The sequence below is a fragment of the Cucurbita maxima genome, unplaced genomic scaffold (genome assembly GCF_002738345.1).
Source record: "Cucurbita maxima cultivar Rimu unplaced genomic scaffold, Cmax_1.0 Cma_Scf00005, whole genome shotgun sequence".
NCBI classification, from domain to species: Eukaryota; Viridiplantae; Streptophyta; class Magnoliopsida; order Cucurbitales; family Cucurbitaceae; genus Cucurbita; species Cucurbita maxima.
Window position 1 is genome coordinate 1,636,343 of NW_019272021.1, and position 13,150 is coordinate 1,649,492.

Below are 13,150 nucleotides of genomic sequence, written 5' to 3' on the forward strand. Positions count from 1 at the left end.
CTACATCACAAAGTTTGTGAAGAGTAGGTTGACAGAGATGTCAACCAATTGAGTGGGAGAGGATGTTGCAATCATGCATGTCCAAGGTGTGTTATTTGTAGTCACGTGTTAGATGTGTCGGTCATGTTTATCCGAACATGTTGTCCATGGCCACATGTTCGTTCTAAACTTATTTTACTTGCTTTCCTGTTAGATAAATCTTTATTGTTATGTGGTGGGATGTGACTAGTTGTCAATTATTTATATCTCAGTTATATGTTATCAAATTTGTGGTGGTTGTTTATTCGCTTTCTGCTTATAACATTGATTTCTTCCAAATTATTTTGAACGCATTTATCTTGCTTACGTTTTCTAAAACATTTCTTTCAAACATGACTCGAAACTCAATCGTACATCAAGGTTGTCTGCAAAGTTCGACTTTCGTACAGCTAATTTGCTCACCAGATTAGGACAAGTGTCGCACAATCGTTGTTCTACTATCGTAAGAGTGAATTTACAACTCGCATAGTCGTTTACCCATGTAATAGCCCAAGTAAAAAATAATAAATAACAAAGTTTAGGATATTTAGAGAGGAGAAGAAGAAGAAGAAGAAAGCTCGAAAGAAAAGGGGGGTGCGTGGGCAAATAAGAGGGTAAACAAACAGCTTGTTGTACTTTTTTTCCTTTTTGTAGAGTTCCCAGCTCCCTCTTATTTGTAAAACTAACTCAGCTATGCTTAAATTATATATATATATATATATATATATATATATATATATATATATATATAGCATGCAGAGGCACTAAAGCATCGACGGCAGCTTATGGTCCGGTGTCCTAACATGGCTTCTAGTAATGTCCTTGATGCATGGGCAGCCAGAAAGTGACATACTAATCTCTAACTCATTCTTCAGCATCTCCAGCACTGTTCTTACTCCTCCTTCTCCCTTTGCTGCCAGCCCAAATAAAACTGGTCTCCCTATCTGAATCAAATCACAACCAGTTCTAACATGAGAGCCAAGAAACCAAGAACCCCATGATTTTATCTAACATCGTTTAGTACAGATTTAGCCACAAAAGTATAGTGTTTTAGTTGGGGGTATAGAACTTACAAGGACTGCCTGGGCACCAAGAGCTAGTGCCTTAAAAACATCTGTACCTCGCCGCACACCTCCATCTAAGAGCACAGGAACTTTACCCTTGACAGCATGAACAACCTGCATGCACTCCTTGTTAAAAAAAACTATACTGATGAAAGATTATTGCAGTTATTAGTAAAGCAACCATTGTAAACGTTGGATGATTGTTTTTCAACTACACTTGATATTTGATTAGCTTGACTCTAATTCTAATCTAGTTCAAGTTTGTAAAATTAGTTTATGCAGAAATTGAAGCAATTTTATCTCCCTGTTTTCACATCTTATGCTAATAAAGAAGTAGTACACAATGTATTTACCTCTTCGAGAACAGAAACAGTGGCAGGAGCAAAGTCTAGTTGGCGAGCTCCATGATTGGAGACAATAATGCCATCAACACCACCTTCCACTGCTTTAGTTGCTGCCAGTCATCAAACATGTTCAAGAACTCGACCGATCAATGGACATTAACACAACACATAAACCAGGAGGAGATAAAATAAGGCTCATTTCTTGAATCTAATATCGTTTAAGACATAACTGAACCTTACCATCTTCATGAGTGAGAATCCCCTTTATCAGAATTGGCAGATTAGTGATTGATCTTAACCACCCTATATCCTGTGGATGGTAGAAGATTATAACTGATCTGGAAATAAAATAGACATACAAAGAATCTGAGCAGTTTATTGGACATACTTCCCAACGTATAGATGCATCCAACATCTCGTTGTAATAAGCTTCTAGCTTTGAACCATGGTCCTACATACGATCGTGAGTTGTAAATAAGCCTAGGAGTAATAGAAATGAGGTTCTATAATTTGATATGAGTTAACAAATATGGCAGTATCATCCCAGATAACTGATAAAGTAAGATTAAAAAATTCCAATATTCTAAACCGGATTTGATCAAAATATTACTCACAGATTTAACGTCAATAGACATGAGGCCTTCAAGATTCTTCACTGGAAAGCCAATCATCCTACAAATTTAACCAAGTGGTTCTCCAGATGAGACAAAAACTAAGGCATAGCTTACAATTGGGATGCAAGATAAAGGAATTAAGAAGATTTTATGGAAAGAAACTGAGATGTGAAACATTGCTACTTGTTCCTTATGTCAGCCTCCCTTCTTCCAAGTCGAGGAGTATCAGCAGTCAGGACAATTGCCTTGTATCCAAATCTCTCAGCTCTCTGTACTAGCAGCGCCGAGATATCCCGCCTTTTGGAAATCTGATGATTACAGAATGAGAAACTAATTTAAAACTTGCGAAGAACTGGATTACTGCTATAGGAAAGGATTGAAAAAGGGATAGTAAAAATGTGTGCAAACGAAGTGTCATTTACATGTAATTGAAAGAAACGGACAGCATTGCAGCTAGAGGCAACTTCCTCCATTGAACAGGTCGAAGAGTAAGACAGAATCTACAAACGAAAGCAACTTAATTCAAATACCAAATTGCACAAGTAAAATAATCCATCGCTTGTAGTCACATTAGTACCATTATAGTTTTTGCAGCAGCAGCTGCCCTGGCTGTGGCTAGTTCTCCTGAAAGATCACAGATATCATCAAGAAAAAAGTGGCATGAAAAATCAGTTCTAAAGTAAGCAAGATACCGAAAGGACTAACCTTCACGAATTGCCAACTTATGTGCAGCAGTGGGAGCAACGAGGATAGGTGCAGAGATGGGATAACCCAATATGGTTATTGACATATCAATTTGGCTCACATCCACCAGAACTCGAGGCCGAATCCTATAAACCATACAGACGGCCATGAATAACATATAGCATGAGTTCTTCAAAGAAATCATTGCTTAGCTTCAAAGTTACGTGATTCTATGGAAAGCTTGTATGTTCTCTCTAAGCGTGTGTTCGTCCTCAGCTCCCCCAGCATAGTAATCATAGTACATTTTTGGAAGTGCATTCCTAGCCAATTCTTTGAAGTCATTCACGTTCACTGGTTCAGAAGACATTTTACCCTGATAAAAAAGAGACCAGAATTTCCTTAAGTGACATCCTAAAATTTGTTAGGAAAAGAGTAACAGGTACTTATACAAAGATCTGGAAGCACAGTGGATTGAATTAAGAGGATTTTCTCAACTTTCTTAAAATTTAAAGTAAGAACCTTATGGTAGCAAGAAGTTAGGATGATGCATCCAAATAAATGAGAAAAAGTGAGTTCTCCACAACACAACACCCAGTAAACAAGTACGGAACAAAAGGCATAGTTAGGATGGTTGTTTACAGAATTGGTCTGTAATCCTCAAGTAAGGACTAAAGATGGATGAATATAGCCAAAATTCGTAAGTGGAACATGACAAATAATAATTTATAATTAGTTTAGAGGGTGACTTTCTTGACAAACCACGAGGAATACAAGTAATGGTAACGAAACTGAGGTTACAAAGCAGTAGATGAGCAGAAAGTAAAGGTTAGAGATGGAATGTAAGGAATAATACTTGTGGTCACTTGTGTATGTGAGAACAGAAAAACATGATCATTGTCGCAAACAGTTGAAAAGGCTGAAATCAGTTCGTACCTGGATGTTGTAAGTTTTGACCCAGCTCGAAGGTGCAGCCTTTCAGTGAAGAAGAGACTAATATAAACAAATCGATGGACATTGTAGACATCTACTGTGATTGATATTAAATTCATAATTATTACAGAATGTAGAGGCCAGCTATGCCTCATTAAGCAGACCATTGCAAGTATGTGCCAAATAAACTCTTACCTTGCTTCTTCAACCACATACTATTCTATATTATACTAATAACTTCAGATTTCAAGAAATAAATGAGGTTAAATTGCAATTAAAATTGAATAAATAGTTATTAAATAATAAAATATTAATTACAAGTTGGCGAGACATGCATGAAATTTATGGTCAAAATTGATTTCTTAAGATACAAAAAGAAAATAACAAACCCAAAACCCAAATCACCTTGGTTTTCCTAGCCTAAGTTTGAATGAAGAAATAACCAATGGAAAGCTTACAACATGGGAGAAACCTTGACTTAGCAAGCATGCGTCCAAGAATTAATCAGAAAACCTAATTCACAGAAGAGGGGAAGAAAGAGAAGAGGCCAGATGTAAAGAGACCTCTTTCTGTTTTTTTTTTTTTGTTTGTTTGTTTGTTTTTTTTTTTTTTTTTTTTTTTTTTTTTTTTTTTTTTTTTTTTTTTTTTTTTTTTTTTTTTTTTTTTTTTTTTTTTTTTTTTTTTTTTTTTTTTTGTAGAGTTCCCAGCTTCCTCTTATTTGTAAGACTAACTCAGCTATGCTTAAATAATATATAGTATGACATTAAAGCATTGACGGCAGCTTATCATGCTGTGTCCTCACATGACTTCTAGTAATGTCCTTGATGCACGGGCACCCAGAAAGTGCCATACTAATCTCTAACTCATTCTTCAGCATCTCCAGCACTGTTCTTACTCCTCCTTCTCCCTTTGCTGCAAGTCCAAATAAAACTGGTCTCCCTATCTGAATCAAATCACAACCATTTCTAGCATGAGAGGGGAGAGCCATGCCCATAATCAAAGACAAGAAACAAGAAACAGAATTCAATTATAAGTTGAAACCAAGAACCCCAGGATTTTATCCAACATCATTTAGCACAGATCTAACATTGGAGACCTTTTATTTGTGAATACAAGTGTAATCCTGTTGTAACTTGGAATGAATCTATAGATAAAATACAGTCTCTAACTTAAAAATATCTAATAGGTCACTCAACTTTTAATTCTATCTCTAATATGTTCTTAACTTTAAAAAAATGTCAAATAGGTCCCAACTTTCAAATTAATAAAGATTAACTTATCTAATAAATATAAAATTGAATTTTATGTTCGAATGAGCCTTAAACTTTTAAGTTCGTGTTTAATAGTACGTTCGTGAATTTTACAAAAATGTTGAATACATCAAGAACTTTGTCATACATATAGTTGAAAATTCGGGGGGCCTAATAGACTTAACTAGAAGTTTAAGAACCTATCACATATAAAAGTTCATGGATTAATCAGATACAAATCGTTAAGTTTAGGGATTTAACTAAAAATATGTAATGTTTTCGTTGGTGGTATAGAACTTACAAGGACTGCCTGGGCCCCGAGGGCTAATGCCTTAAACACATCTGTACCCCGCCGCACACCTCCATCTAAGAGAACAGGAATTTTGCCCTTGACAGCATGAACAACCTGCATCAAATTTCCTGTGTTAAAAAACCCAACTGATGGAAGATTATTACAGTTATAAGTAAAGCAACGGTATAGATGAAGGATATTACTTTTCAACTAAACTTGATATTTGATAAGCTGGACTCTCATTCTAATCTAGTTCAAGTCATGTGAAATTAATTTATGCAGGAATTGAAGTAATTTTATCTCCTTGTTTGCACAGCTGTTGCTAATATAGTAGTACACAATGAAACTTACCTCTTCAAGGACAGAAATAGTGGCAGGCGCAAAGTCTAGTTGGCGGGCTCCATGGTTGGAGACAATAATTCCATCAACACCACCTTCCACAGCTTTAGTTGCTGCCATTCATCAAACATGTTCGAGAACTAAATGACTGATCAATTGACATTAACACAACTCATAAACCCAGACGGAGATAAAAGAAGGCTCATTTCTTGATTCTAATATCGTTAAGACATAAGTGAACCTTACCATCTTCATGAGTGAGAATCCCCTTTATCAGAATTGGCAGACTAGTGGTTGATCTTAACCACATTATATCCTGTGGATGGTAAAATATTATACCTAAACTGGAAAGAAAATAGAAATAAAAAGAATCTGAGCAGCTTATTGGACATACTTCCCAGCTCAGAGATGCATCCAACGTCTCGTTGGCATAAGTTTCTAACTTTGAACCTTGATCCTACATAAGATCGTGAGTCGCAAGTAAGCCTATGAAAATAGAAATGAGGTTTTATAATTTGATATGAATTAAGATACATGGAAGTGTGCTTGAGGGAAAGTAAAAGGAAACTTGGATGTATGCACATCCCAGATTACTGATCAAGCAAGATTCAAAAATTCCTCCATTGTATTAGTAAGTGGTAATTCCAATATTCTAAACCGGATTTTATCAAAATAATACTCACAGAGTTAACGTCAATAGACATGAGGCCTTCAAGATTCTTCATTGGTGGTGCAATCATCCTACAAATATAACCAAGTGTTTTTCCAGATGAGACAAAAACCAAGGCATAGCTTACAATTGGAATGCAAGATAAAGGTACTAAGAAGTTTCTATGGAAAGAAACTGAAACAAAACATTGCTACTTGTTCTTTATGTCAGCCTCCCTTCTACCAAGTCGAGGAGTATCAGCAGTCAGGACAATTGCCTTGTATCCAAATCTCTCAGCTCTTTGTACTAGCAGAGCCGAGATATCGCGCCTTTTGAAAATCTGATGATTACAGAATAAAAACTAAAATTAAGACTTGCGAACAACTGGATTGCTGCTATAGGAAAGAATTGGAAAGGGGATAGCAAAATGTGCAAAAGAAGCGTCATTTACATATAATTGAAAGAAACGGACAGCATTGCAGCTAGAGGCAACTTCCTCTATTGAACAGGTCGAAGAGTAAGACAGAATCTACAAACGAAAGCAACATAATTCAATTCTCAAATTGCGCAAGTAAAATAACTTATAGCTTGTAGTCACATAAGTACCATTATAGTTTTTGCAGCAGCAGCTGCCCTGGCCGTGGCTAGTTCTCCTGAAAGATCACAGATATCATCAAGAAAAAGTAGAATGAAAATCAATTCTCAACTAAGAAATATACCAAAAGGTTTACCTTCATGGAATGCCAACTTATGTCCAGCAGTGGGGGCAACCAGGATAGGTGCGGAGATGCGATGGCCTAATATGGTTGTTGACATATCAATTTGGCTCACATCCACGAGAACTCGAGGTCGAATCCTGAAAACCATAGAAACCATGACTAACATATAGCATGACATTTTCAAAGAAATCGTTAGTTAGCTTCAAAATTACATGATTCTACAGAAAGCTTGTATGTTCTCTCTAAGTGTGTGTTCGTCCTCAGCCCCTCCTGCGTAGAAATCATAGTACATTTTTGGAAGTTTCAACCTAGCCAATTCTTTGAAGTCATTCACATTCACTGGTTCAGAAGACATTTTACCCTGACAAAAAAGAGACCAGAACATCCTTAAGAGATCGATACTTATATGTGTTAGGAAAAGAGTAACAGGTGCCACCCAAAGATCTAGTAGCCACGAAAGGTCTTGAAGCACAGTGGATTGAATTAAGAGGATTTTCTCAACTCTCTAAAAGTCTATAATAAGAGACTTATGGTACCATGAATTTAGGATGATGCATTCAAATAAATGAGACGAGCGAGTTCTCCACAACCCCCAGTAAACAAGCAAGAGTAAAGTAGACCAGAACAAAAGGCATAGCTACAATGGTTGTTTTAAGATTTGGTCTGTAATCCTCTAGGAAGGACTGAAGATGGATCAATATGTTGTTCAAACAGTTGAAGAATATAGGAAGGTCTTGCCCAAAAGTTCGACCATTGAATTGTGTTCTTTAATCATCTTTTGGAACAAAAACTTAAAAAAATGGAAGGAATATCTTACATGATATGCAACTTTATTTTCTCTACTACGATCATATTCTACTTATTGAGGAGGGGGAGATACGAAGCTTCCCCGTTTCCCCACTGAAACATACAGTACCAACATACTGGTTAGCCAAAATTCAAATGTATTAATTTATAATTAGCTTAGAGGGTGACTTTCTTGACAAGTAAAACTGAAGCAATAAACATTACAACCAGCGAAAAGCAAGATGTCCCACGAACCCTTTTACTCATAATAAAATGGAATACAAGTAATCTTAACGAAAACTTACATAAGAAAGCAGTAGATCAGCAGAAAGTAAAGCTTACAGATGGAATCTAAGGAATAACACTTCGTCACTTTCATGGAAAACAGAAAAATATGATGACTGCCACAAACAATTTAAAAGACTGGAATCAGATTTTACCTTGATGTTGTAATTTTGACCCAAGCTCGAAGGTGCAGCCTTCAGTGGAGAATGGGTCGAGAAGTTCAAGTAGTTGACGACAGAAATTTTGCTAATGAATGCGTGTAGCATAGAAAATATCTATCAAATAATTTAAACCGATGAATTGTAAACTTGTCGGTACCTCCTATCTACTCTGGTTTATCTTAAATTCATAATCAGTACCGATAGTAACGTTCGATGCCAATGGGTGATGTGGCTAATATTCTAATGTTGACAACTTTGTTGATGATCCCAAAGTGGAGGCCAGCTATTCCTCATTATCAAATAGAGCAGTGTAAGTATGGGCCAAACAATACAGATGTGTAGTCCAAACATTAAGGCCCGTTATCTTTTATCAATCGCACCACAAATCAATTCTGTTGCTTTCCAGAGATGTGGCAAGATTAATTCTTCCATAACCAATTCATAAAAAGGAGGCAAATGAGTAGATTCTGGGTCTAGCAGCTGTTTCAATTTGAACCCTATTAACACGCTCAAATTCATTCTTCAGGTCTTCAAGGTACTGGAAAGCAAGTTTTTTTGGGTAGGCATGGCCACAAATTGTCAAATAGCAAACACGCCCTTCAATTATATTTCTGAATGCTGTCAAGTAAACATAAAATCCAGACACTCTAAGACAATAGTATGAATACTGCCAATAAATATGGGAAGAAATGGAACCAACTGCAGTAGTTCAAGAATGTTTCAGTTCCAACCATACATTATGGTTTGGTGTTAAGTCCAAAATCTGCTTTAGACTATGATCTTGGTATTGCCTAAATGGTGGCCTAATGAATGCATATGCATGACAAGAATATAACTTATGTGATTTCATTGCGCATGGAATGCAAACTTGCATGATGCGAGGATACTGAAAGACATAAGAGCCGGTTTCAATAGACATCCTCGAAGGCTCATTCTGCCCTCTTGATAATCTCTTAAACAACGCTTTGCTTGCTGCCCAGCATCTCTCAAATCACGACCATCATCTAGTCCATCAGCATGAGGAAGACCGTCAGAACACGGGCAATCATTATCAGCTTCACCATCTTTGATTTAACATCTACATAACTTTGATAAAATTTGAAACACCATTCAGCAAGTTAGTCAAATTGTCTCATAACAAGAAACAATTTGAATATGCTGGGAGCGAAAGCTTGAAATACATAGATTACGTCAAAGAAAATAAAGAGACAAAAAAAATGATAAAATTAAGATATGTACATATTGGTGATTTAAAACCTTCAACATTTGTTCCGAATATCTCAATGATCGTATTTCCAAGTCCCTTCCCACTTCCAGTGTAGATTCAACAACAAATATACCGACTGAAGAAAAACATTTCCCGTTATTCTAACAAATCAAACTAAATAACCCGAAATACTTAAAATCTCGCCAAATTCGCTCGGTTTTAGAGTGAGATCTATCTGATTCTTAACGTAAACTACAATTATACTGAAGACGCGTGTTCTTCATCTGAGATAACATTTTGCGAAAAATGAACCGATTGTTTTCTCAGTCCAACAATGATTAAACAGAACACGAACTCATTTAAAGTTCCAATTACAGTTCATAGCAACAACGGGTCATTTACCCCAAAGAAAAGTATGATACAGAATCAATCCCGAATCATGATCAGCGGAAACACTAAAGAAAAATCAGAGGGAAAGCCAGTAAAGTAAAGCAAATTTCAATCGTACCTGTTCAGTTCATTGGGGTTTCGGTTTGGTTTAGGGGAATTAACGGACTGTAAAAGCAATTGGGATATATTTGCGGTCATAGCCTCCTAGATTTATCCGACGTGGATAAACGTGGTAATTTTGTTTTTATTTTAATTTCTGTAAATTTTGTAAATTCGTTTACTAATTTTAATTTTAAAAAATGTCTTAAAAATAAATAAGCTTATTTATTTAATAAAAAAACATAAATTAACCGTTAAATAGCTTTGCCAAAGCCACGAGTTTCGAAATAAATAAATAAATAAATAAAGAGGTTATTATAATAAAATTGGAGTAAAAAAAATCAATTTTACTCTAATTTTGTAAAAAAATCAAATTTTTCCAAAAATGTAAGAGACGTTGAACATTTAATTTAAAAAATATTAATAATATATTAATTTTCATTCTAATTTTTAATTCCATCAATTTACATTAACCTTTAGAATGTGCTCTTTGACCCTCTACTAAACTATCTATCCAAATAATGTTTAAAATGATCTTTTAAGTATTTTATGAATTATAAATTATATATATTATAAAATTGATATAATTTCATATAAGAAACGTTATTATTGCAACATATATGCCTAACATGAAATTAAACTTCTAATTTTTTAATCGAGAAGGTGTGACTTAATCAATTATTTTTTTTTTTCATCTTCATATTCTCATTAAACTAAAAAACAAATAAACAAACTAATAATCACGCCATTTATTACAAATTACAAAATAAAATAAAAGTAATAATTAAAAAATCGCCCGATCCTTTGATAGTTAGTCAATCAATAATCGACATTAAAATAGTCTATCAATAATTGACATAAAAATAATAACACTAGAAGTCCATAATTGATTGATAAAATGGTCTATCATTAATAATTTATTTATTTATGATCCTAAATATTTATAAATAAATAAAAAACTTATTAAATTGTGTACATGACAACAAATATTCCCGTCATTATCATATATTTCAATTTTATTTTAACTTATCTGAATTATTGCATCGATTTATTTAATTTGTTATTTATGGTATTAATGAGATAGTAGACACTCTGGTGTCCTTTAAAGAGAAATTAATAGTTTACTTAATATTTAATTAAGCTGTTAATTTAGGATTAATGGGTGTTTTATAGTTAATTAGTTTTTTCTGTTTATAATTTTAATTTTTTTAAAAATAAAAACTAAATAATTATCAAAAAACAGACCAAGTAATTATACAGAATTTACAGATACAAAATCTAATATTATGAAAGAGATTTGTACAAAAAGAAAAAAAAAAAACAGTGAAATTAGAAACATTCATTTTGTTCTTCCTCTTCCTCACCTCCGTTGTTCCTCTCTATCCGTTAACGATCTAATGCAGTTATTACGATCCTGAAATAATTATCACAAATTATGTCAGCCATTTATATAATGGTCCAAGTTTAAAGATAGTCATCGACTAATTTAGGAAATGATAATTGATTTATAATCAAAGAATACTATTTTCATTGGTATGAAATATTATGAGAAGTAAAAGCAAAGATATGAGAATTTATGTTCAAAGTGGATAATATCGTCCCATTGTTAAGAGTCGTGTTTATCTAATATAGTATTAGAGTCAACCCTTAAACTTACCCACGTCAATAGAATCCTCAAATGCCGAACAAAAGTATTGTGAGTCTCGAAGGCATAGTAAAAAATGACTAAAACTCCAAAATAAAAGGAGTTGAGCCTCGATTCAGGAGAGGCGTATTTTGTTGTATCTGCTAATTTAGGGAATTATTATCTTTATTAGTACCAGGCTTATTGGTGGGAAGCTCAAATCAAAGTCACTAGAGCTTATATTCTAAGTGATAATATCATACGATTGTGGAGAGATTCTTATTTTTTATTTTTTCTCTCAAAATTTTTAAAATGAGTTCGTTAAAGAGAGGTTTTAACACGTACTTTAGTTTCATTCGTGGTTATTAAAGGAGGGAGACAAACTAACCAATCATAAACAGATGGGCTGGTTTGTTGAGGTCCTTCGAGAGGGCGGCGGCGGGGAGGGTAATCAATGGTTCTTCTTCTGGTGAGTCTCTTCACGTGGTCTCCTCGCGGTGTCTCCGGAGCTGCATCAACACCGTACGATCCAGTCAAAGTCAAGAGATACGACTTGATTCCAACACAAAAGTTTACTACTTACGAGTTGACGGTGGAGTCCGCGGAGTTGATGGGGCGACCGGGGATTCAGGGAAGGAGGCCTGAGAGAGCGTGGGGCTGGGGATTTCGATTCTTGGAGGAAGATTAGAGACGGCGTCGTTTGATAACATGGGCGGAGATCTAGAGGCGGAGAAGGAATTGTACTTACGGAGACGGCTGAGGCCGGAATCCGGCGCCGGACCGGCCAGGGTGTCGTCCCATAATTTTTGGAGGAAACTCATAGTGAATTAATTAGGAGTAGAAGAAGGTGGTGGTGGTGGGTTGTGCTAAATAATGAACATCAAGGATTAAAAGTCATTGACAATAAATGATTGATTTGATTGAGTGGCGTTGCTTCCTTCTGGCTTCTACGTGGCTTTGCAGCTCCCAAATCAACAACAACACTAATATATTCTATTTTATAAATAATCCCTCCCGACTTTTAGAACCATTTTTTTCACTTGATCATGTTGTGGAACTCCTCGGGTAGAATTAGGATCAAGCCAGTACCAAGAAGACGGGGTGATTCAAGCTTAGACCAATGAACTAAATAATTTTATTATTGAAATGACTTCCCTGGATTACTTTTGTGATATATGAATGACATGTACCATATCTCCTTTATGTATCATATTTTTATGATGCTATGATATGTGATGATTGTGTTATGTTGTGATTTATATCATGATATGAATATTATATAATGCGTGTACTTCCAGTATGTTATGATAACATGACTGCTACTATGAGAAATTCGTTAACAATAAATAACCATTTTTTTTTATTACTACCTATTATTTATTTTTTTAGAATTTGAAATTGAGTACAAAATTTCATTTTTCAAAATGAAAATAAAAGAACGGAAATAAAGAATATATAAAATTTATAAATAGACGAGAAATTGAGAAGCCTTGAGCCTATAAATTGAGTTGAAGCTGGCGAAGGTGAAGGCCCAGCCGAGCCCAGCCGATCCCAACGCGAATGGGGCTTAGGAAAGTGGGCAACTAAGCAGTGACATCGACAGTGACAAGGCAAGTAGAAATCCGACCATTTATTTTTTTATTTTATTTTCCACGTCATTGGATAAGATTTCTTTTTTTTTTTTTTTTTTTTCTT

At 34.9% G+C, this 13,150-nt stretch overlaps 2 protein-coding genes and 1 pseudogene across 6 annotated transcripts; all 3 read right to left on the reverse strand.

Moving 5' to 3' along the window:
* Positions 1-669: 669 nt before the first annotated feature.
* On the reverse strand, positions 670-8,413 carry LOC111479940 (peroxisomal (S)-2-hydroxy-acid oxidase GLO4-like). 5 transcript variants are annotated; one of them, XM_023124860.1, is made up of 13 exons: positions 8,130-8,312; positions 2,949-3,097; positions 2,746-2,870; positions 2,618-2,664; positions 2,463-2,540; positions 2,224-2,348; positions 2,041-2,098; positions 1,815-1,877; positions 1,667-1,736; positions 1,436-1,536; positions 1,092-1,196; positions 770-962; positions 670-735 (listed from the first exon to the last, which is right to left on the reverse strand). In XM_023124860.1, the coding sequence occupies exons 1-12, from the start codon at positions 8,238-8,240 to the stop codon at positions 783-785; spliced, it is 1,212 nt and encodes a 403-aa protein (XP_022980628.1). In that variant the 5' UTR covers positions 8,241-8,312; the 3' UTR covers positions 670-735; positions 770-782. The 5 variants fall into 5 exon arrangements, with proteins under 5 accessions (XP_022980628.1, XP_022980626.1, XP_022980629.1 ...); XM_023124858.1 differs by lacking the exons at positions 670-735; positions 770-962; positions 1,092-1,196; ... (7 more) ...; positions 2,746-2,870; positions 2,949-3,097 and adding exons at positions 4,336-4,597; positions 5,206-5,310; positions 5,548-5,648; ... (6 more) ...; positions 7,116-7,264; positions 8,378-8,413 and having other exon boundaries at positions 8,130-8,268; XM_023124859.1 differs by lacking the exons at positions 670-735; positions 770-962; positions 1,092-1,196; ... (7 more) ...; positions 2,746-2,870; positions 2,949-3,097 and adding exons at positions 4,337-4,597; positions 5,206-5,310; positions 5,548-5,648; ... (6 more) ...; positions 6,916-7,040; positions 7,116-7,264 and having other exon boundaries at positions 8,130-8,255.
* A 104-nt stretch (positions 8,414-8,517) lies between these two features.
* On the reverse strand, positions 8,518-9,359 carry LOC111480032 (annotated as a pseudogene).
* A 1,701-nt stretch (positions 9,360-11,060) lies between these two features.
* Positions 11,061-12,375, reverse strand: LOC111480027 (dormancy-associated protein homolog 4-like). The gene is made up of 3 exons (XM_023124985.1): positions 12,039-12,375; positions 11,844-11,964; positions 11,061-11,245 (listed from the first exon to the last, which is right to left on the reverse strand). Exons 1-3 carry the CDS (start codon positions 12,274-12,276, stop codon positions 11,218-11,220), a joined length of 387 nt encoding a protein of 128 aa, XP_022980753.1. The 5' UTR covers positions 12,277-12,375; the 3' UTR covers positions 11,061-11,217.
* Between the last annotated feature and the right edge of the window lie 775 nt (positions 12,376-13,150).